The sequence below is a fragment of the Bos indicus genome, chromosome 28, assembly GCF_029378745.1.
Source record: "Bos indicus isolate NIAB-ARS_2022 breed Sahiwal x Tharparkar chromosome 28, NIAB-ARS_B.indTharparkar_mat_pri_1.0, whole genome shotgun sequence".
NCBI classification, from domain to species: domain Eukaryota; kingdom Metazoa; phylum Chordata; class Mammalia; order Artiodactyla; family Bovidae; genus Bos; species Bos indicus.
This window is the reverse complement of record NC_091787.1, coordinates 43,998,963-44,023,858: the sequence shown is the minus strand read 5'-3', so window position 1 is coordinate 44,023,858 and position 24,896 is coordinate 43,998,963. Positions and strand designations below refer to the sequence as shown.

Below are 24,896 nucleotides of genomic sequence, written 5' to 3'. Positions count from 1 at the left end.
TATTTAGACATATTTGTATTTAATATTTTCAAAGAGGCAGACTATATTTTGTTTTAAATCACCTTCATCCAGTGATGAAGATTATAGACTAAAATACTTAGGATAACTGAATTAATTTTTGTCCAGTACTTAAGTTTTTCTAGAATTTGTATTTAATAAGTCCCTTTGCTTCTATATAATAAAGCAATAATTCTGAAATAGGGCTAAAATTTGTTTTGAATGACTCGCTTTTTCCCCCACATTTCCATCTTGACGAGGTTCTTACCTACATTAACATCTTGGATTAACTGAGGGAGGCTTAATACACATGGAATAAACAAAGCTACTGCTTGTTAGCACCACAGGAATGCTGACCTTTCCTTCCAGTACAATTCAGCAAGGAGTTATTCAGCAACATTCAAGGCTGAGATTCTCCCCACTTCCTTGGAATGTATTATAGATGAAATGTGAAACCTTGGTGATTAAAAGAATACCATAAAGGTTTCTATTTATTTTTCTCCCTACCAATGCCATGTATCCCCAGGAGATCAGGGAATATTGTATTGCCGTGCTCTAAAGCTCCTGGTGTAGCGTATAAATTACATTATGCTGAATGGCAACAACAACAAAACCTCTCTAAGGAGTGTTATCATTTCTCTCTTTTCATCAAGTTATAATTCAGAAACTAAGTAAGCTGAACAAGTAGCTTTAAAGTAAAGTGAGTTGGAAAAAGGCTAAAAATAAAGAAACACTCATGTGCTTGTTTTCATGTACTGGAACAGGTTTCTCACCTATAATAGAGAGCCGTTAATTAAGAACTTTTTTAAGTAGTAGAAACTTTGATTTTCTAAAAGATTCCTGCTTTCAGAGGCATACTGAGTTTAGTGTATTTGTTTCTGTGCATCCCTTTTAAGTAATAAATGTTGGCCTTTTATTCAAAGAATGAACAATAGCATGCGCATTAACTATATTTCGTTTATCATTTTCAAGTACGGTATAGATTGAATAGAGTTTATCTTTTAAATTTAGTTATGCATCTTGTTCCAGTAACATTTAAGTTTAGCTGATCTCAGACCTTCTTTGTTTCTCATTTCTATTCTGAGTACCATGATATTTAGCCAATCTCTCAGTTTTCAAGAGCTGTTCATTTTATTTTTTTGCTGGGTCTCATTTCCCTCCCACTGACCTGTTCGAGGGCCTAGGAGTGCTTGTCTAAACTATTCAGTATTTACCTAACCAGTCTTTCTGCTCTTACTTTTCCAGTTCATTCCTTAAACTCTGGTCTAAATTATCTTCCTAAAACACAGATACAGTTGTTCTTTTTCTTAGAATCTTTCTCAGAATCTTCAGAATTCGGTGTAAATTTCTTGGCCCCCAGACCAGCTCATTACCAACTTGAACTCTCCACATACTGCACTTTGCAGAAAGCGAAGGACTCTGCTTACCACTCTATTCACACAGCTCTTTGCACGTGGTTTCCCCATGTCCTTGTGCAGTGATTCCTTCAGCCTAAACGCCAGGACATTCTCAATGGAGTGCTGCATCCTTTGTAACGCTCCCCTGTTCTCCCCATGCTCCACTTTGAGTTAATTGTATTATTTCGGAAGTAAAAATACATCCTAATAGGTTCTTTGATAATCATCTTATCATTCTAACTATGTGCCTGACTTCCATCTAGACTATGCTGCTATGAAATCAGGAACCACGTCTTATTCATCTTTGTATTCCATAGTTCTCAGCATGTTTCATTAATATTTGAATTGAACAGTTTAAGCAATGAGTGACCCAATGTATAAAGACTTTATGTGTAGTAGGTAACTATTTCTAATCAGTAGACTAGTTTAATGAAAATTATTTTTCTATATCAGCTAAAGTTTTAATTTCGATTCATTATGCCAGAATATAAACCCAAATCTATATGATTCACTGTGGTGACTTATTTCAAAAATTTGTCCAGTCATATTTTTCAGTATTTTCTAAGTTCTTGTGTAATGAAAGAAGACTACTTTATCTTCTGATTTCTCTCTTTTCACATGTATTTCTACACGTCAGAAGATTCATATTCTTGGGAATTGCCTGGTGGTCCTGTGGCTTCCACACTCCCAATGCAGGAGACCTGGGTTTGATCCCAGGTCAGGGAGCTGAATTCCACATGCTGTAGCTAAGACCCAGTGCAGCAAAATAAATAAATAATAAATATTTTAAAATTCATATTCTTGTTTCACTTTTGTAAGATAGGCCTCACAGTACCGTTTCATATAATTGCTTTAAAGAATACAAGTTTTAAGAAATCTTACACGATAGTCTGAAAGTATATGTGAAATCATAGGAAATCTTTGTATTCATCTTTGCACCCTGTTTTTGGCACCGACCTCCTAAAACCCTGTGATCTCCTGAGAGGTGAGAGCACTGGGAATCCCTTTCGTTCTAATATTTGGTCTCTGACCCCAGTTCCTAACTAAGAGTGTCTGAATCCCTTGAAATTGCCCAGTATGTCTTTTGTTCTAATAACACACCTCTTGGTGGGCTCCTGGGTACCTTCAGTATGCAGTCTGGGCACCAGAAAGACTAAGCCATGATTATAAGTTTGGGACTTTCTGCCCCACCTCCCATCCTCTGGGAAATCGAGAGGAACTAGAGACTCAGTTAATGATTGGTCATGCGAATGTGTTGAAGGCTTCCATGAAAATTTTCGAAGTACAGGATTTGGAGAGCGTTGGCATTGGTGAATGCGGAAGTGCTGGGAGAAGACGTGCCTGGAAAGGGTGTGGGATCTCTGTGCCCTCCCGCGTGCCTTGCCCTGGCATCTACATCCGGCTGTTCATCTGTGTGTGTGCCCCTCCCGTGTGCCTTGCCCTGGTATCTACATCCGGCTGTTCATCTGTGTGTGTGCCCCTTCCCGTGTGCCTTGCCCTGGCATCTACATCCGGCTGTTCATCTGTGGAAAGGGTGTGGAATCTCTGTGCCCCTTCCGTGTGCCTTGCCCTGGTATCTACATCCGGCTGTTCATCTGTGTGTGTGCCCCTCCCGTGTGCCTTGCCCTGGTATCTACATCCAGCTGTTCATCTGTGTGTGTGCCCCTTCCCGTGTGCCTTGCCCTGGTGTCTACATCCGGCTGTTCATCTGTGTGTGTGCTTAGTGGCTCAGTCATGTCTGACTCTTTGCAACCCCATGGCCTGTAGCCCGCCAGATTCCTCTGTCCATGGGGATTCTCCAGGCAAGAATACTGGAGTGGGTTGCCATGCCCTCCTCCAGGGGAGGAGGGATCCACCCAGGGATCAAACTCTGTTCTCCCATGTTGCAGGCAGATTCTTTTCCATCTTAGCTACCATGGAAGCCCTGTTCATCTGTATCCTTTACAATAAATCAGTAAGTGAAAGTGTTACCCTGAATTCTGTGAGCTATTCTAGCAAGTCATCAAACCTTGGAAGGGGGTAATGGGAACTCTAATTAATAGCTGGTGAATTAGAAGTACTGGTGTCAGTCTGTGGCTTGAAATTGGCATCTAAACTGGGGAAGTCTTGTAGGACTGAATCCTTAGCCTGTGGGATCATTCACTGACTCCTGGTAGAGAGTGTCAGAACTGAATTGGATTGTTGGACATCCAGCTGGTTGTTGCAGAATTGTGGGAAATCCATGCATCTGGTGTCAGAAGTGTCGTGAGTGTGGTAGTAGGGTGACAGTAAAGAAGAGACCCAGGAGGGAGTTCTTCCTATACAGTATAGAAGTCTCTGTTACATTACTTACTAAATTCTGGATTTTTCATTGTATATGACTGTGTATGTACACAAGTTTGGTGTGTATGTGTAATCTCAGTTCAGTTCAGTCACTCAGTCATGTCCGACTCTTTGTGACCCCATGGACTGCAGCACACCAGGCTTCCCTGTCCACCAACTCCCGGAGTTTACTCAAACTCATGTCCATTGAGTTGGTGATGCCATCCAACAATCTCATCCTCTGTCGTCCCTTCTCCTCCCATCTTCGATCTTTCCCAGCATCAGGGTCTTTTCCAATGAGTCAGTTCTTTGCATCAGTTGGCCAAAGTACTGGAGTTTCAGCTTTAGCATCAGTCCTTCCAGTGAATATTCAGGACTGATTTCCTTTAAGATTGACTGGTTAGATCTTCTTGCAGTCCAAGGGACTCTCAAGAGTCTTCTCCAACACCACAGTTCAGAAGCACCAATTCTTCGGTGCTCAGCTTTCTTTATAGTCCAACTCTCACATCCATACATGACCACTGGAAAAACCATAGCTTTGACTAGATGGACCTTTGTTGGTAATGTCTCTGCTTTTTAATATGCTGTCTAGGTTGGTCAAAGCTTTTCTTCCAAGGAGCAAGCGTCTTTTAATTTCATGGCTGCAGTCACCATCTGCAGTGATTTTGGAGCCCCCAAAAATAAAGTCTGACACTGTTTCCCCATCTATTTCCCATGAAGTGATGGGACCAGATGCCATGATCTTCGTTTTCTGATTGTTGAGTTTTAAGCCAACTTTTTCACTTTCCTCTTTGACTTTCATCGAGAGGCTCTTTAGTTCTTCTTCGCTTTCTGCCATAAGGGTGGTGTCATCTGCATATCTGAAGTTATTGATATTTCTCCCAGCAGTCTTGATTCCAGCTTGTGCTTCCTCCAGCCCAGCGTATCTCATGATGTACTCTGCATATAAGTTAAATAAGGGTGACAATATACAGCCTTGACGTACTCCTTTCCTGATTTGGAACCAGCCTGTTGTTCCATGTCCAGTTCTAACTGTTGCTTCCTGACCTGCACACAGAACTCCTCAAACAGAATAAGACAGAGTTAGAAGCCGTTTCTTACATGTTGCCCCATAGAGCCTGGCATACTGTTGGGGACAATAGTAAATTTAAGACAAATAATCCTGGCAGGCTGAGTTTGCTTTCTCTCATTGTTGTTCAGTTGCCAAGTCATATCCAACTCTTCGCAACCCCGTGGACTGCAGCAAGCCGGGCTTCCCTGTCCTTCTCTATCTCCTGGAGTTCACCTTCTCTTGAGGATTGTCTAGCCCACCCACCTTTATTAGTAGGAACCTGGGGATCCCATCATAGTGCTTCATAGAAAACTTACATGTAATTTTAAACTAAATTTCAAGTATTAATTTCTGGTTAAACTAAATTTTTTTATCTTCATTTTTCCTCCCTTAGGTGTATTAAAGCAAAAAGTTTGTAATATTTATGCAGTTTGGGGCTTGTGATTAAATTTAGAAGGAAGAAATCTTTGTCCCTTAAAAAGTTATTATACTGTGTATAATAGAGTATAATAGGTTCATCCTAGAGCCTATTATACAGGGTGAACTAAGTCAGAAAAAGAAAAACAACTGTCATACACTAACACATATATATGGAATTTAGAAAGATGGTCCTGATGAAATTATTTGCGGGGCACCAGTGGAAACGTCCTCTGTCCATGGGATTTTCCAGGCAAGAGTACTGGAGCGGGGTGCCATCGCCTTCTCCGAGTGGAAATGCAGACATAGAGAACAGACTTATGGACGCGGGTGGAGGGTGGGCAGGAAGGAGAGGGTGGGATATATGGAGAAAGTAACATGGAAGCTTATATTACCATATGTAAAATAGATAGCCAATGGGAATTTGCTGTGTGGCTCAGGGAATTCAAACCAGGGCTCTGTAGCCTAGAGGGGTGGGGTGGGGAGGGAGGTGAGAGGGCAGTTCAAGAGGGAGGGGCCATATGTATACCTATGGCTGATTCGTGCTAAGGTTTGGCAGAATCCAGCATAAGTCTGTAAAGCAGCTATCTTCAATTTAAAAGTAAATTAAGTTTTTAAAAAGAAAAAAAAAAAGAAATTACTCACAAAAGGTTACTTCCTAAACTTTTCAAATCTTTAAGGACAAGGGTTTGATTGCCATTTTATATAAAACAAGTACAGGCTATGCACCTTGAAGACATCATGGGTTCAGTTCCAGACTATCACAATAAAGCAAGTCTCATGAATTTTTTTGTTTCCAATGTTTATAAAAGTTATGTTTACACTATACTGTGGTCTTCTAAGTGTCCAGTAGCACTGATGTCTAAGGAAATGTACATGCCTTAATTAAAAAGTACTTCTTGCTAAAAAAAGTCCAACCATCATCTGAGTCTTCAGCAAGTCATAATCTTTTTGCTGGTTGAGGGTTTGAAATATTGCAGGGATTACCAAAATATGACACAAAGTGAGCAAATGCTATTGGATAAATGGCACCAAGAGCCTTCCTTGGCGCAGGGTTGATACAAACATTCAGTTTGTTTTAAAAAAAAAAAAAATTGCAATATCTGTGAAGTACTATAAAGCAAAGCACAATAAGATGAGACATGTTTGTGTAATTATGTCATATGAAGTACATAAACAGAAATTGAGTAGTGAATGGTAGAGAAATGACCTTAAAACCTTTCCAGATAAAACCTCCCTTGATTTGTAGCCCTTGGAGCACAAATAAGGTTTCTAAACAAGAGCCCATATGATTACATTGAGGCTTTTGCCTAAAAGCTCTGTATTCTAAGTTCATTCTAAGGTTTTGGAATCCAAAGAAATATTCAGAGATGCTAACTGCAGTGAAGTGGAAAGAGTGCAGTCAACCATAATCCAGTATCCCTGGGAAGATTGATAATTTGGGGATTGATTTATATGGGGAAGGAAAGGAAGGGCAGAGCTTAGAGGGAGTACTTCTTAATCATAAATGTAGGTATTTTAAAGCAGCATTTAACATGTCACATTTTCCCAAATAGGTAGATTTTGCAAACCGTTTCGTTGGAGGTGGTGTAACCAGTGCAGGACTTGTGCAAGAAGAAATCCGCTTTTTAATCAACCCTGAGTTGATTGTTTCACGGCTCTTCACTGAGGTGCTGGATCACAATGAATGTCTTATCATCACAGGTTAGTTCTGAGACATCTGGACAATGGGATGGTTCTCCGTCTATGACGATCATGAAGACCAGAGGCCACTCAGTTACAGCTTTTCTTTTCCGTGGGCATTAGTCCCAATATTTTTCTTAAAAAAAACTTTTTATTTTGTATTGGGGTATAGCCAATTAACAATGTTGTGATAGTTTCTGGTGAACAACAAAGGAATTAGTCTTAATATTTTATTTCATTAATTTATACTTGTTTTTTTTTAATTGTTTCATTTTCATAATCTTGAGTGAGATATTTTATCCCCGCATTTTCTTTCTTGGTTTCTTTATCTGAAGAACAAGGGTAAAAATGGTTCAGTTACTCTCTAGTTTGAAATTTTTATGATATAGTACCCTCAAAAAAAAGATAGTGATTTGTCTTTGAGCAGGAATCCTATTACTGTCCTTTTATTACACCTCCAGAGTGACTCATTGTGCTTCAGTATGAACACACTAAGTAGGAAAACAGGTGCAGTTTGAAGAGGGTCAGTACAACAGTGAGCTTTATAGAAGGGAATAAATCAGTGACCTTATGTTTATTCTGATTTCTAATCTGAAGAGAAAAAGTATGATTATCATAGTGCCTATTTGACTTATGTTAACATGGGAGGAGAAAAGATGGAAACACAGTCAAATTTATACTTACAGGCCTATTACCAGGATTTACAGCATTTTCCTTAAGTTTCTCTAGATTGTAATATTGCTGTGTCAGAGTATTTGCTTGTGTATAAGCTATCAAAAAAAAATGATGGTTAACTCATAACTCTTAAGAAACTCTTGATCAGCCACTGTAGGGAAGTTAAGGCTTTTTTATTCAGGTCCCTAAAAGCGTGTACTTTGTCGCGTCCAACTGTTTGCAACCCTGTGGACTGTGGCCCACCAGGCTCCTCTGTCCATGGAATTTTCCAGGCAAGAATACTGGAGTGGGTTGCCATTTCCTTCTCCAGGGGATCTTCCTGACCCGGGGATTGAACCCGCGTTTCTTGTGTCTCTTGCATTGGCAGCAAGATTCTTTACCACTGTACCGCCTAGGAAGCCCACCTAACAGAACACTCCCATGTAAAAGCCATAACCAGCCATCAGTTGCTGATGCCTTTTTTCTTTCTGCAGAAGAAGATTCATTTCCTCTTTCAGTCTATTCCCACTTTGAGATTAGTGCAGCAGACTAACAGACTAAGTGTAGAAGAATTTGGTTGATTGTCATTCTCAAAGATTACAGTGGGATGAAAACCGTCTCCTGTTAGTTCTATCAAATGTATAACTCAGCTAGTCCCTCTACTAAGAGGTATGTGACGGGACTAAGACTCTGGGGCCACACTGTTTACCTCAGATACATTTGTAGGCAGCCTACAGTGATGTACCTAAATTTTGTCCCTTATGTTCTCCTTTCAGGATTTCCTCTTTGTCTTGCAGCTGTTCCATGATGTGTGTATCTCTTTGACTTTATCCTATTTGGATTCATTGAATGTCTTCAATGTTTATATAAATTTGGTACATTTTTGGCCATTATATCTTTAAGTATTTTTTGTGTCCCTTTCTCTCCTCTCTCTTTCTAGGACTCCTATTATGCACGTGTTGGTTCAGTTCAGTTCAGTCGCTCAGTCGTGTCCGACTCTGCGACCCCGTGGACTGCAGCACGCCAGGCTTTCCTGTCCATCACCAACTCTCGGAGCTTGCTCAAACTCAGGTCCATCGAGTTGGTGATGCCACCCAGCCATCTCATCCTCTGTCGTCCCTGCTCCTTCTGCCTTCAGTCTTTCCCAGCGTCAGGGTCTTTTCCAGTCAGTCATCTCTTCACATCAGGTGGCCAGAGTTGGACTTTAGTTGCCACCTTTGGTGATAGCCCATTGGTCTCTGAACTCTGTTCATTTTTCTTCATTCTTTTTGTTTCTGAAACTGGATAGTTTTAATTGACTATCTTTGAGTTCACTGACTCCTCCTTCTGCCATCTCTAATCTGTTTTTTAATCCTTTCAGTGAAATGTTTATTCCAGGTATTATACTCTTCAACTATAGAATTTCTATTTGATTCTTATCTCTATTGAGAGTCTCTATTTGTGACGCATTGTTCTCATATTTTCATTTAGTTATTTAGACATAATTTTCTCTAGGTTGTTTTTTTTTTTTTTTTTTAACATATTTAAAACATTGGACTTAAAGTTTCTGTTTAGTAAGTCCAGCATCTGAGCTTCTCAGGGACAGTTACTCATGAATACTTTTGTTCCCTGAATATGGACCCAACTTTCTTGTTTATTTGCATGTCTCAATTTTTTTGAAAACTGCACGTTTTAAATGTGGCCACTCTTGGAATCAGATTTTCTCTTTTCCTCATGGTTTGTTTTTGTTGCTGTTTGTTTAGTGACTTTCCTAATACTGTGAAATCTGTATTTCATGTGTGGTCACTAAAGTCTCTGGATGGTTAGATTAGCGGTTAGCTAATGATTAGACGGAGACTTCTTTAAATGCCTAGAACCTATAAGTCACTCATTCTTTGCCAGAGGGCTCTATGGTTTTGTTGGGGCTCACCTTCACCACTCTACCAGGCAGTTGACACTTCTTCCTGCTTGCATGGAGCTTCAAGATCAGAGTGAGGCTTGTTATCAAGATAAACACAACTTACTGTGTTTACCAATATTCAGTCAATTTGTCTTTAATAAACTTCTCAGACTGCTGCAAGCCTTTGGTTAATTCCTACAGTTCAGAAAAAGATGATTCTCACAAGTTCACCAGTGTTCTTATTATTTTTATGGATAAGGAATTCTGTGAGGTTTTTATGTTGTCATTTTCGCTGATGTGTCCTGATCTTTTAGAAGTGCTTGTAGGTGAAAGGGCTTTCAACAAGTTATTCCACACCTTTTAGGTAATGCTATATTATTTTTTATAATATCCTTGTGATTCTGCTGTTTTGGTGAGGTAAGGCAAAAAATAAAAATTGTTGATTGAGTTTGTAGAAAGTTTAGAATGAAACTTCAGCAAAGAAATTTCTTCTTTGACAGAAACACAGCTATAACCTGAAGTTAATAACCTGAAGCATTTCATCCAGTATTCTGAGGTTGATCCAAAATGCACTAAAAGAGAAAGATAAAACCCTTTTATTCTCAGCACTGTCTCAACTCACACACTGGTTGTCTGTCTGCATTTGTTGTGTATTATGTATGCAGAGAAGAAGGATGCAGTTAGAAGTTATTAGGGGACAAAGTGTAAGGAAGTACAGAACAAAAAAAATTAAGCTGTCGTAAATTCATTGTTGGGCTTATGAATACTTTGAATATTGGTCTCAGACTGTTTTAGAGGGTGCTGAAGGTCTGGAATGTGATTGTCTCCAGTATTTGAGTGTATCAAATAATACTCTTAAAAGATTTTTAATTTTTAGCTGTTAAGCTAGGTTTGAACTGAAGACTCAGAACAAAATATTCCATCCATATTTAAAGATGAATTTGTGAAAGATCTGTTAGAGTGCAGGGCATTTAAGCTCAGAGCTGATTGTTTCATTTCCTTCACTTCTGTCATACTAGAGAAGTAGTCTCTTGTCATTTCCCATTAATGTTCCTCTAAATAAAAGATGTAATTTCCCTGGGACTAGTAAAACATTAGATTTTTTTTCTTTTTTGAGGATAGTTTCTCTCCAGTCTAAAAAAGCTTCATCACTCTGGAGTTATATCTGGTCTAATTTACCTGCAGCCATTGTAAAATTGATGGAAAATCGCAGATCCATGACTCACCTTCACATCTGTAATTACCTCAGGCTAAGGACACCCAGGGTGACTTCAACTCAGCATTTTCCCCATATCCACTTAACTCTATTTTAGTGCCTTCTAATTAATATCTGTGATGTGATGTTCCCTTAATGGAAATGGCCATTTCATCATCTATTTGATGTTGGATTTCTGCCATCTCCCTTCTTTGGAGACTCTTAACCATGTACTGCAATCTATCTGCCTGATCAATTCCATTCCTTCAATGATTCATCCAGGCTCAGTGAGCTAATGGCTGTGACTGTGCTGCCTGAATCTGTAGAAGAGTTTGAGAAATTGGAAATAAATTAAATTTATCATCATTGTGGGGCATCTGGTTGGTATCAGACTTTTAAATGAATATGAAACAGGTCATGCAAACAGGCAAATACTTTTATCCAGACAGTGTTATTCCTCTACTTGCTGTAATTCTCCCTGGAGCAGTCATGAGTTAAAACCTTTCAATAAGTATGGATAGAGGGAAGGAATTTAAAACTCTGATCTTCCCCCTGCTTTGCTTTTCCCCTAATGTTCCCCCAGAACATCCAGTAAATAGCTTTGGTACTAAAAGGTTTTACTGTGGTGCTGTGATATTGTTTTGATATTTCTGTGAGAACATAAAGAAGATGCCTAGACATCTTACACTGACCAGAATGTTGGTATGCTTAATATAAAACCTGCCCTCTAGTGAATCACATTGTCGTAAACATCACAGGTCCCTGTATCTTTGTGAGTATCAGCAGAACTGATAGAAGGACAAAGGTGGACCCATTGTTCATAGTACTGGTACTTCTCATTGAGCAACACTAGAGGTGCCCATTGCCACAAAACGGCCCTCAGTTCAGTTCAGTTCAGTCGCTCAGTCGTGTCTGACTCTGCGACCCCATGAATCGCAGCACGCCAGGCCTCCTTGTTCAACACCAACTCCCGGAGTTCAGTCAAACTCACGTCCATTGAGTCGGTGATGCCATCCAGCCATCTCACCCTCTGTCGTCCCCTTCTCCTCCTGCCCCCAATCCCTCCCAGCATCAGAGTCTTTTCCAATGAGTCAACTCTTCGCATGAGGTGGCCAAAGTACTGGAGTTTCAGCTTTACCATCATTCCTTCCAAAGAACACCCAGGACCAATCCCCTTTAGAATGGACTGGTTGGATCTCCTTGCAGTCCAAGGGACTCTCAAGAGTCTTCTCCAACACCACAGTTCAAAAGCATCAATTCTTTGGCACTCAGCTTTCTTCACAGTCCAACTCTCACATCCATACATGATTACTGGAAAAACCATACCCTTGACTAGACGGACCTTTGCTGGCAAAGTAATGTCTCTGCTTTTGAATATGCTATCTAGGTTGGTCAGCCCTACATCATTACTAATGACACCAGCTCATTGGGAAAGATCCAAATTCATTTGGAGTTTGGCTTTTCTTAATTTTTGTTAGTCATGGGAATGAAAGGCAAGAGTGTTCTTTCTGCTGCATAATCACCACTGTTTTAATGATACTAATAAAATTGGGGTAGATGGTTTTTGAATAAACCTTGCTAGGGGCATAACCCATTAGTAAGTAGAATTTCTTTAATCTCCAATTATTTTTTGCTGTTCTCATCATAAATTTTCATTACTAGTAAAAGAAAATAAGAATTTTTCTTACTACTAAATCTAAAACTCATAAAGTTGTAATAAGCTCTTGAAAAGATTTAAATGGGTTCCTTAAGTTTTTAACTTAGGTGAAGATTTATCTTTGAGCATGAAGTCTTAAGGCTATCCCTAGGGAGAGCTATCACAAAGGTCATTCAGACTTTTGTCTCTTCTTTGCTGTTATCACTGTTTACCTTTGCATTTTCAGAAAAGTTTATCAATAAATTTAAATTTTAAACAAGCTAAGGGCAGTTGTCTTTCAGAACAAACAACATAGTTGTGAAAGGTGTTTACTTAGAAAACTCAGGATTTAATTTGTTGAGAGCAAAAGCATCTGTATGTACATTTTTGATTTCCCAAACCTGAAGGAAATAAAGTTAACTTTTGTTTCTCTTAGGAAAGAAGACAGAAACCATTCTAAAATGCAATAGAAATTGATCATTGGTACTTTATATTTTTCAACCACTTTTAAAAAGACAGGTGTTTGTTTTCTGTAATTAAGAGGTCAGAGTAGGCATTATTATTATTATTATTATTATTATTGCTAAGAATAATGAACAGATTTGTGCACTGCAGGGCCAAAGACAGGAGGTTGTTCTCGTCTCTCGATTTCCAGTCAGGCCAGTAGACCGGGCTTCTCCCAGCCTTGCGTGAATGGAGTCAGATGTCTCGGCGTCTCTAGCACGTGTGTCTGCGTGCTCAGTCGTGTCCAGCGCTCTGTGACTGCCAGGCTCCTCTGTCCGTAGAATTTTCCAGGCAAGAATACTGGAGCAGGTTGCCGTTTCCGTCTCTGGGGGATCTTCCCAATCCAGGGATCAAACCCATGTCTCTTATGTCTTCCGCGTTGGCAGGCAGGTTCTGCACCAGCTGAGCCACCAGGGAGTCCCTTGGTTTCTCTACTCTCTTACAAAGTTAAGTCTGATGACACCAAATACCAGCTGAAGGTATTGAAGGGTTTTTAATTTGTTTTATTTGGTTTTCCAAGCAATTCTATGAGATAAACAATATAAAAATTATTGGCAGGCTTGATTTTTTGATGTCGAAATGACGTCCAGTGAGATTAGGCTACTTAAGGATTCACTTTGGGTGATTCCTCATAGCTCTTACCATGTCATGCTCTTGGTAAATGAATTTTTAAATATATGTCAATTACATAATACTTAGTCCAGATTAAGTATTTCTGGATTCATTTTAACCTCAATGTACTTCCTGTTTTGCTCATTAATTATGTTTATGCAGCAAGTACTTACTCAACTGCTTCTGTATTCTTACATTGTGTGTGCGTGATAAGTCACTTCAGTCCTGTCCAACTCTTTGAGACCCCGGGGACTGAGCCCACCAGGCTCCTCTGTCCATGGGATTCTCCAGGCAAGAATACTGGAGAGTATTCTCCAGTATACTGGAGAGTGGGTTGCTATGCCCTCCTCCAGGGGAAGATGCTAATGTAGGCACAAACATTAATAATTTATAATTCCTGCCCTTGAGAAGCTGTCAGTCTAGTGAAGAAGACAGATTACATTTTTAATGGTTTTATTGAAGTATAATTGGCATATAACAAATTATATATATTTAAAGTGTACAATTAGGTAAGTTTTGACATATGGCTACACACATGAAGTCATCTTTTTGCCTGTGTTTTAATTGGGGTATTTTTTTCTTTTAAATTAATTTCTTTATTTTAGTTGGAGGCTGATCACTTTACAATATTGTGGTGGTTTTTGCCATACATCAACGTGAGCCAACCCCTGGTATAGTTGTTTACCTTGAGTTTTGGAAGTGCTTTATATATTTTAGATAAGTCTTTTATCAGGTACAAGAAATAAATCTTTTCATTATCTTCAATGACTTTTGAAAAACAAAAGTTTCTAATTTTGAAGTCCAGTTTATTAATTCGGGGTTTTGGGTTTTGTTTTGTTTTGGAGGGTTTTTTAAAAAATTCTTTCTGATTTGATTACTGTAGTTTTATAATAATTTGTGAAATCAGTGTGAGCCCTCCAGCTTTGTTCTTCTTCGGAGTTGTTTGTTGAATTTATCTACAAAAAAGGTTCTTAGAATTTTTAAAAATAATTTTATTTATTTACTTCTGTGTTGTGGCTGCGCTGGGTGCTCGTTGCTTTGCGCGTGAATTTATTTAGAATTTTAAAAGTACTTTTATTTATTTTCTTCCGTGTTGCGGCTGCGCTGGGTGCTCGTGGCTTTGCGCATGCTTTCTCCAGCTGTGGAGTGTGGGGGCCTCGCGTCGGTGGCGGTGCCTGGGCTTCTCACTGTGGCAGCTTCTCTCATGGTGGAGCAGGGCTTCTAGGCACACAGGCTTCAGTAGTTGCGACTCACCGGCTTAGCTGCTCCACAGCCTGTGGAAATCTTCTTAGACCAGGGATCAAACCTGTGTCCCCTGTATTGGCAGGCGGATTCATACCCACTGCACCACCAGGGCAGTCCTAGAATTTTAATTAAGACTGTTTTGAATCTACAGATCAATTTGGGAAGATTTGACTTTTTAAAAAAAATTTATTGAATAGTTTTAACATGGTGTTAATTTCCTTTGTAAGCACAGTGACTAAGTGGTGTGTATGTATAAAGTCTCTTCATATCCTTTTCCATTATGGTTTGTCACGGGATATTGAATATAGTTCCCTCTGCTCTACAGAAGGACCTTGTTGTTCCTCCACACTTTATAAATGGTTTTCCTTTCCTGTTCCCAAACTTCAGTCCTTCTCACCCCTACTCCCACTCCCCCTTGGCAACCACAGCCTGTCCTCTGTGTCTGCGTCTGTTTATGTTTTGTGAAAGTGTTCATTTGTGCCGCGTTTTATATTCCACGTATAAGTGGTATCGTGTGGTGTCTTTCTCTTCTGTCTTGCTGTGCTTGGTGTGATAATCTCTAGGCCCATTCGTGTTACTGCAAGTGACATCACTTCACTCTTTTGATGGCTCAGTCATGTTTCAGTGTGTGTGTGCTGGGGGCGGGGCGTCTTCTTTTCTCAGTTCATCTGTCAGTGAGCACTGCGGTTGTGTCCGCGTCTTGGCTGTTGTAATCAGTGCTGCTGTGAACGTAAGGGTGCATGTATCTCTTCTTTGAATACGCTTGTCACATATTCTTTAAACTGGGACACTTTCTCAACCTTGTGTTTGTTCACCTTGATATTTTTAAAATATATAAGCCAGTTACTTGGTAGAATCTCTCTTTATGGGGGTTGCCCAGTGTTTTTTCATAACTAGATTCAGTTTATTCATTTTGGTAGGAACTGCATGGAAGTATGGCTTCCCTGATAGCTCAGTTGGTAAAGAATTCACCTGCAGTGCAGGAGACCCCAGTTTGATTCCTGAGTCAGGAAGATCTGCTCAAGAAGGGATAGGCTACCCACTCCTGTATTCTTGGGCTTCCCTTAAGGCTCAGCTGGTAAAGAATCTGCCTGCAATGCAGGAGACCTGGGTTCAATCCCTGGGTTGGGAAGATCCCCTGGAGGAGGGCATGAGAACCTACTCCAGTAGGTTCTGGAGAATCCTGGAGAATTCCATGGACTGTGTAGTCCATGGGGTCGCAAAGAGTTAGATACAACTGAGTGACTTTCACTTTGCCACTGAAGTATATCTTTTGAAGAGAAAAGTAACACCGTAAAATCCACATACAACTTACATGTGTAGGTAACTTACAAGTTAGCCCTTCGAATACATGTTTCCTTCACTTAAGGGGACCACATCTATGGATTCAGTCAACTGCAGATTGTGTAGTACTGTAACATTTACCATTGAAAAAATCTACAGTGTAAGGGCACCCATGCAGCTCACACTCACGTTGTTCAGGAGTCAAGTGTACTAAGAGTACCATTAGTCTTAGTTCTCAATGTTGTCTTGTTTCTCTTCTTTTTTATATGTAAAAAGTATTGTCTTGCTCAAGGTTTTCAGCTTTTAATTTTACTGTTTGTTGATTCTTATCAGTTATTGAGTTGACCATAGAAGTTGGAGTGAGCTTACTTAGTTAACTAGTAGAACACTGTAGACACCATCCTTGCTGATACGTTCAGGTCCCATAAATTAGAAGCCTGGGTTAAATGCCAAGCTTGGTACCTGTTATTATCAGATGTTAATTATGCTTTTCTCCCTTCCTGTCTTCTCATGCATAATATCCTGGTTTTACAAAGCCCTTTGAAGTATTTTGCCTATTGATAGGCAAATCCTAAATTTAATCTTATTGGTACTTTTCTTAGGGAATGTTTTTATATAAAATTTATTTTCTCAACAATGCAAATTAAATATTACCATCAGATTGCAGACACTGAAGACAGTGGTCTTTTGTAAAACACTATCTTTATATACTCATAAAAGGAAAAATGAATATGACAGACTATTTTATTTTCTTTGTTGATTGGACCATTCATTCACTGTATGTTAAATATTGTGGTTGCTTCTGGAAGCATCATTTTTTTCTTCATGTGAAATAATAAGTCATTAAGACTTGTGGAGTTTTTTATCTGTTTGTTTGTGTGTTTCTTAACAGAGACCCTTTAGAAGGTGTAGTTTTTAAGAAATATTTTTTCTGAAAAATAATAGTGGCAGATTATTTGTTTCAGGTACTGAGCAGTACAGTGAATACACAGGCTATGCCGAAACATACCGCTGGGCCCGGAGCCATGAAGACAGGAGCGAAAGGTGAGTTCGTTTTACTTTATATCACATGGCCAAAAGCTAAGGAATGTGGGCTTGACCCTGGTACATTCTGTCTTCCATCTACTCTTACTTGAGAAATAAAACTTTCTTCTTAGATTCAATAGTACAGGTTCACTAGTAGTTAAAACAGATTCACCATCTCTGTATACTCAGAGAAGAACAGAGAAAGAAAAGCCAAATATCTAAACCAAGACCAGGAAAGGCACAACTCTCTACAGGTGTCTCTGCAGCTAATTGTAAGCGTCCACTGAAGGTTAACTTCCAACAACACACTTATTTCGAGTGGATTCTAATGGCAACTTACAGCCTTTGAACAGCCTTTTTAGTTGTCCTTAACTTCTGTGAGATTAGGTAAGTGGGGGAAACCTACGCTGGGACAGTTTGCCTGATGCCACAGAACGGTTGCGAGCAGAACCCATGGAGAACTTTGCTGCTGCTGTCTCTGGTTTCTTATTGCAATACGTTCTTAGACTTTGACATTTTTGCTTCCCCAGGGGCAAATTTTTATTGAAAACGTGTGTGTGGCAAATGTGTGTGTATTTCAGTGGGAAGAGCCATTGTAGCAGAAAGAATCAGCCACCGGCCTTGTAGCCATACAGCCTTACTCTTTGTAATGTCCCAAGTCCAGTTGCTAGTCTTTCTTTGTTTTGGGTAAAATATATGGCTGCAACAGTCACTAAGGTGGATTTTTAATTCTTTATAATTATTTACAGACTAGCATGAAGGCTTCTGTTGCTGTTGTTCAGTGTGAAGCATTGATGGGAATATCATTATATGCATGTTCATAAAGAGATGCATATTTAGAATTTCATGTTTCCAAAATCACCATCTCATCCAACCTTTCTTGTCTCCACAGGCAAATTGTTATTGTTTTCTTTGCCTTTTTAAAACTAATTTTGTGCACTCAGCAGTTGAAGGTAGCAGGTGGAATTTTGTACTGAATTGTTACACTTTTTCCCACAGCACTCCACTCCTTGGGCCTAGTGCTTGGACAATACATGGCGAGGTTACAAACTCAGTGATTTAGAGCAGTTCTTCCAGAACAGAGGAAAGAGCTCTTGTCCAGATACAAAGGCCAGGTCCTTAGTGATGGGGGGAAAACAAAGAACTAAATCCCTTTGGTTTGACCACCAAATCTTTTAACCTCGAAGACTCACTGTGAATGATGTATCATTTACAGTATGGTCTGTCTTTTCATTTTACTGCTTAATGCTTGGTACCCCACAATACGTGTGCCTTGGACTTCCTGATTTGCTGAGACATAAAGCCATTGGTTGGTTGGTTTGTAACGTATTAGCCCTTGGAGGTCTCCGACCCTGCCCTGGCGGGCTTGTCTGCTGAGTGCCTTTGCCCACTCCTCCCCACCCCCGTGTCCTGCCCCAGGGACGACTGGCAGAGGCGCAGCACTGAGATCGTCGCCATCGACGCCCTCCACTTCAGACGCTACCTCGACCAGTTTGTGCCCGAGAAGATCAGACGGGAGCTTAACAAGGCCAGTGACCTTATTTCTTTGTTCATCTGGCAGCGGTGTCTGTCTGCTGCCATTTTATTAATGCTGAAATTAATGCTTTGTGGTAATTCCTGCAGTGTCAGGGCGTCTGCCCACAGCGCTCCCGATTTAATGGGTCTGTCAGCTTGGACAGGATGTACTTTCCATTTTGTAATTGTTTGATTACTGATGCCAGATAGACTGTTGCATGATATTAAGCCCCACACATGCATTTATCTCATCAAGTACATTTAGCTGCTTTGGAACATTATCATTTTAAAACGATATAGAAATGAATGAACCTTGAAAGTTTTTTCAGACCTACCCAGTGACACTTCTCTGCAAGGTATGCTGTCAGGATTAGAGCAGATAGACCATGAAAGTCAAGTCATTGTTGTTCTTATATTGGTAAGAGTCATGCAAATTATTTATTTGGTAATTTGACATATTTATGACGGAATATATGGCTTTCTGTGCTTAGTTTTATCTCCTGTAATCATTTTATTTTTTTATTATGTTACAGAAATATAAAAATGAGCTAGACCTATTGTTAGTTCAAGTTTTTACTAGTTAACCATAATAAATAAACTAACATACAATAGCATTCTAATTCTATTCTCTAGGTAGATAGGGCCTTACCAAAACTGTTGCTTTTTTCTTTAGTTCCTCAAATTACTCTCACAGCCAAGACTGAGCCAATTCTGAAAACCATTGTTTAACTTGCATGAATAGGATTTGGTCATGAAGCTCATTATTAAGATAAGGTTTGTGGTTTTGCATGGCTCCCACGTGCCAGTCCCTACACAGACTTTGGTAATGAGAGCCGACTGGGCGTACCATGGGAGGGAGTTGGGAGTGCTGTTGGACTGGCGTGTGGGCCTCAGAATATCATCTTCGCGTCTTTTCCCTGGGTCTGACCACAGGAATGGCCTCTGTGTGGTGCTCTGCTAATCCCAGCTCAAGTACCTGGTAATTTCATATTGTTGTCAGTAAAATAACCAAATAATCTAGAAAGACGTTTACTATGCTTAAGACTTAGGGGACATTTCCAATATAATTACATTTGCTATCTTATATCCTAGTGTACTTGAGAATCTAATTTGCTGTTGAACATATTTTTAAAATATACAATTAGGTTATTTTAACATTTGAAGTTCTCAAAGGAATCCCATAAAAAGTTTGAAGAGTAAATGCATTATTTTCCAAAATTGAACTTACATACAGATTCCATTTTACTTTAATTCCTCAGAAAAGCTGTCCAAAAAGACTGTTCTTTGATATGTCAACAGTTATAATTTCTCTTTTATATGACTCATGATACTAAGGAATATCTTTTAGGTACCTTTTAAACGTGAGCCTGCTTTCACTGTCTAAACCCTTGCCTTAAAGCAGTTGTTTCCAAGCACATGGTGTTTTTATTACATAGCATATCAAGTAGAATGAGATTTATATTCAGCTTTTCATCAAAAGTGTTTGTGACTGTGTCACATGGTCATTGATAGTAGAAGACATTTATAATCAGTGGGTGTGGGGGTCCTAGGATACCAGGGAGCCCTAATGCAATCTAGTATCCTTATAAGAAGAGATTAGGTCATACAAAAAAAAAAATTAGGAGTGCATGCGCACAGAATGAATCCCATGTATGGGTCTACATGCAGGTGACCGTCTGCACGCCGAGGAGAGGGGTCTCAAAAGAAACCAAGCATGTTAACACCCTGACCTTGAACTTCTAGTCTCCTAAACTGAGAAAAGTAATGTCTGTTGTTTTACTCGCATAGTCTGTGTGGTACTTTGTTATGGCAAGAAATATATGGAAAGTTTAGAGAGACGTGTATGAAAAGGAAATGTATTTAACCATTATTGTACATTAACACACATTTCAAGGTTCTTTTTTTTATGGATAATATTTATATTCCCACAAATACTTTCCTGCAGGAGCTGGATCATTCACTTTTACAAATATAACCCTGGACATAAATAAATATTCTCATTTTTAATTCCCTATGGCTAACCGATGACACCACGACTTGGAGAGCATAGTAAATTAAATGTTTTACATCTCACTGTGTTTTGTAAACTTAGGTTTAAAGCAGAACTCTATATTAAATCACTTCAGAGATAACTTGTACAGTGCTTTTTTTTTTTTGTATGCCAGAAAGAAACTAGACAGAATCAGAAAAACTCCATTTCTCCAAATGAAGCAATAGACCAGTTTTCCCGTCAGAAGTCAGTGTGGGTCCCTGAACTCTGGGGGCTTGCTGAAGTCAGTGTGGGTCCCTGAACTCTGGGGCTTGCTGAAGTCAGTGTGGGTCCCTGAACTCTGGGGGCTTGCTGAAGTCAGTGTGGGTCCCTGAACTCTGGGGGCTTGCTGAAGTCAGTGTGGGTCTCTGAACTCTGAGGGCTTGCTACTTTTAGGCAGTACTCAGCTTCCCGGGTGGTGCAGTGGTGATGAGTCTGCCTGCCAGGGTAGGAGACGTGGGTTGAGTCCCTGGGTTGGGAAGATTCCCCTGAAGGAGGAAATGGCAATCTGCTCCTATATTCTTGCCTGGAAAATTCCATGGACAGAGGAGCCTAGTGGACTATAGGCCATGGGGTTGCAGAGAATCAGACTAAACTGAGCGACTGAGGACATACACACACAACAGATAACAATTGAAGGGCAGTCCCACAAAGCGCTTTATCATCTCTGGAAACAACTGACTCTACCCAGGCTCCTGCCAGCCTGTTGGACCCACATCATGACTGACGAGAAGAGTCGGTTTTTAAAGCGACGAGTCAGACTCCTTGCATCTGACTAATACTGTGAAGCGTGCTTTAAAATTGTGAAAGGTCAGCTAGGTAACATTCTCTAGGAGAACTGTCTTTGGATTGGAAAGATTTATGACTCCAGGTTGTAAAAGTGGCAAATAGCTCAGCAAAGGAAGAAAGAAATCATCTGTGGAAAGTTGTGTTTAGCCGTGTTAGATTCAATCCAATAAGATTAAGTAACGAATATATTCTATGGAGTCATCTGGATCAGAAATTTAACAAAGTGAGGAGACCATCTGGGCAGGAAATCACCATTTACCTTTTAAAAACTAATGTATTGATTTTGTTGTTTTTGTTATCACCAAATTCAGGAGAGGATTGTTACAGTGCTTGGTTAACAAAACCGAGCAGTCCTTGCTGTTGCTAGTTCAAAGAAGTTCAACATCTGATCATTTATAATTTTTTCTTGAAGTCTGTGTTACTTTACTTTTCAGGAATATTGGTTCAAAATGTATCATTTTTAGTGAGTTTTCCCTTCAGTTTCTCAATGTATAGAATCAGAATAACCATAGAAATATAAAATCTAATCTCTGACTTCACACATGGGAAATCTAAGGTCTAAATGATGTTTTCATTTTATATTGCAACTTGAAAAGGCAATATCTATTTACTAAGGTTACAGTTATTTTAAAGACAAAAAAATCATCTATAATTTTACCTTTCAAATAATTGTTTTCATTTTTGTAGGACTTTCCACACAAATGTTAAGTTTCATATAAATGTGTTCAAAAGTGATATAAATATTGTATTTATTTAATTTATCCATAATTTTATTTTTCAAACTTTCTAATGATCTTCATAATAATATGTTTAATGGCCATAAAATTAGTTGGGTTGAATATGAGGACTTAGCTGATATACTAAGACTTAGCTGTTAGTTTCTTAACTAAACTAATAGGTGGTCCCAGGGTTCTCTATTATATGCAGTGTAGTAAACATCTTTGAGGAGCTGCCCTGCTGGCTCAGATGGTAAAGAATCTGCCTGCAGTGCAGGAGACCTGCATTCAGTCCCTGGGTTGGGAAAATCCCTTGGAGAAGAGAATGGCTACCCACTCCAGTATCGTTGCCTGGAGAATCCCACGGACAGAGGAGCCTGGCAAGCTACAGTCCATGGGGTCGCAAAGAATCAGACATGAATGAGCAACTAACGCTTTCACTTTAAACATCTTTGTACAGTTGTTATTTAATCAAATAAAAGAAATGTACAAAGAAGAAATTTATAAAATTGTTACTGAATCTAAGGATAATTTTAAGACTTAATATTACTTTATTCTCTTCTAAAAGGTTCTTTAGTTCAGTTCAGTTGCTGAGTCGTGTCTGGCTCTTCGACCCCTTGGACTGCAGCATGCCAGGCCTCCCTGTCCTTCACCAACTCCCAGAGTTTACTCAAACTCATGTCCATTGAGTTGGTGATGCCATCCAACCATCTCATCCTCTGTCATCCCCTTTTCCTCCCGCTTTCAATCTTTCCCAGCATCAGGGTCTTTCCAGTGAGTCAGATCTTTACATCAAGTGGTCAAAGTATTAGAGTTTCAGCTTCAGCATCAGTCCTTCCAGTGAATACTCAGGACTGATTTCCTTTAGGATGGACTGGTTGGATCTCCTTGCAGTCCAAGGGACTCTCAAGAGTCTTCTCCAACACCACAGTTCAGAAGCATCAATTCTTCGGTGCTCAGCTTTCTTTATAGTCCAGATATCACATCCATACATGACTACTGGAAAAACCATAGCTTTGACTAGACGAACCTTTGTTGGCAAAGTAATGTCCCTGCTTTTTAGTATGCTGTCTAGGTTGGTCCTAACTTTCCTTCCAAGGAGCAAGCATCTTTTAATTTCATGGCTGCAGTCACCATCTGCAGTGATTTTGGAGCCCCCAAAAGTAAAGTCTGTCATTGTTTCCATTGTTTCCCCATCTATTGCCGTGAAGTGATGGGACCAGATGCCATGATCTTCGTTTTCTGATTGTTAAGTTTTAAGCAACTTTTTCACTCTCCTCTTCCACTTTCATAAGAGGCTCTTTAGTTCTTCTTCGCTTTCTGCCCTAAGGGTGGTGTCATCTGCATATCTGAGGTTATTGATATTTCTCTTGGCAATCTTGATTCCAGCTTGTGCTTCATCCAGCCCAGCATTTCTCATGATGTACTCTGCATATAAGTTAAATAAGCAGGGTGACAATATACAGCCTTGACATACTCCTTTCCTGATTTGGAACCAGTCTGTTGTTCCATGTCCAGTTCTAACTGTTGCTTCTTGACCTGCATACAGATTTCTCAGGAGGCAGGTCGGGTGGTCTGGTATTCCCATCTCTTGAAGAATTTTCCAGAGCTTATTGTGATCCACACAGTCAAAGGCTTTGGCATAGTCAATAAATCAGAAATAGATGTTTTTCTGGAACTCTCGCTTTTTTGATGATCCAGCACATATTGGCAATTTGATCTCTGGTTCCTCTGCCTTTTCTAAATCCATCTTGAACATCTGGAAGTTCACGGTTCACATACTGTTGTAGCCTGGCTTGGAGAATTTTGAGCATTACTTTGCTAGTGTGTGAGATGAGTGCAATTGTGTGGTAGTTTGAACAATCTTTGTCATTGCCTTTCTTTGGGATTGGAATGAAAACTGACCTTTTCCAGTCCTGTGGCCATTGCTGAGTTTTCCAAATTTGCTGGCATATTGAGTGCAGCACTTTCACAGCATCATCTTTCAGGATTTGGAATAGCTCCACTGGAATTCCATCACCTCCACTAGCTTTGTTTGTAGTGATGCTCCCTAAGGCCCACTTGACTTCAGACTCCAGGATGTCTGGCTCTAGGTGAGTGATCACACCATCGTGATTATCTGGGTCGTGAAGGTCTTTTTTGTGCAGTTCTTCTATGTATTGTTGCCACCTCTTCTTATATCTCTGCCTCTCAGGTTCATACCGTTTCTGTCCTTTAAAAGACTCTGAAGGCACTTAAAACCCCGCGCTGCGGCCATGGGGTTGCAGACGTGGACGCCACTGAGCGACCGAGCACCTGGGCCTTGCTTGTGACGCGTGGGGCCAGGTCCCTGACCAGGGGTCACCCCCACGCCTTCTGCATTGGGAGCGTGGAGTCTTAGGCACTGGGCCACCAGGGACTTCCCTTTAGGCACTTTTTATATTTGTTTTTAAGAAATCACTGTATTCTAAAACATAAAATCATTATCAGTATGAACTATGTATTAGTTTGTTAGACAAATATGTTATATTGACTTAATATACAACTCCTTAGGACAGTAATTAAATTATTAATCTAGAAAACAGTATAATGTATTACACTATAATGAAGGGCATAATTTAGTGACATTCTCTTAGGCTAAAATTGGCTTTGCAGCCCGAGTTCTTCAGTTTGTGTCTGCTCGTGCATGTGTGTGGCAGGGATGTTTGCACAGAATATTCACCTGAATACCATCTATTTCCTGGGCCCAGTTCTGGGCCTGTAGGTTTTGAAAATTGTTTTCTTTGTTTCCTTTTTCAATTTCTTAGCTTCCTTCCCATATCTCTTTTTACCACTTCCCAGCTGGGCTCTAGTTTTTAATTGTAGATACCAGTATTTTCCTCCTGCCACTTGCTTCCCAAGGCTCCCCTCGGCAACCTTCAGGATTCCAAAATTCCCTCTCTTTTTACCTTCCCATCAAAACTCATTTCACTCAGTCATGTCCAACT

General features: G+C 39.8%; 1 protein-coding gene across 3 annotated transcripts in view; it reads left to right on the top strand.

Annotated features, from left to right (window-relative positions):
- The window catches only part of PARG (poly(ADP-ribose) glycohydrolase), a 114,996-nt gene that overhangs the window by 72,621 nt on the left and 17,479 nt on the right, over nt 1-24,896 (top strand). For all 3 annotated transcript variants that reach the window (XM_019953766.2, XM_019953764.2, XM_019953765.2), the window contains exons 13-15: nt 6,720-6,867; nt 16,821-16,899; nt 18,301-18,409. In XM_019953766.2, coding sequence (XP_019809325.2) covers nt 6,720-6,867; nt 16,821-16,899; nt 18,301-18,409 — 336 coding nt within the window. The remainder of the gene's footprint in view (nt 1-6,719; nt 6,868-16,820; nt 16,900-18,300; nt 18,410-24,896) is intronic.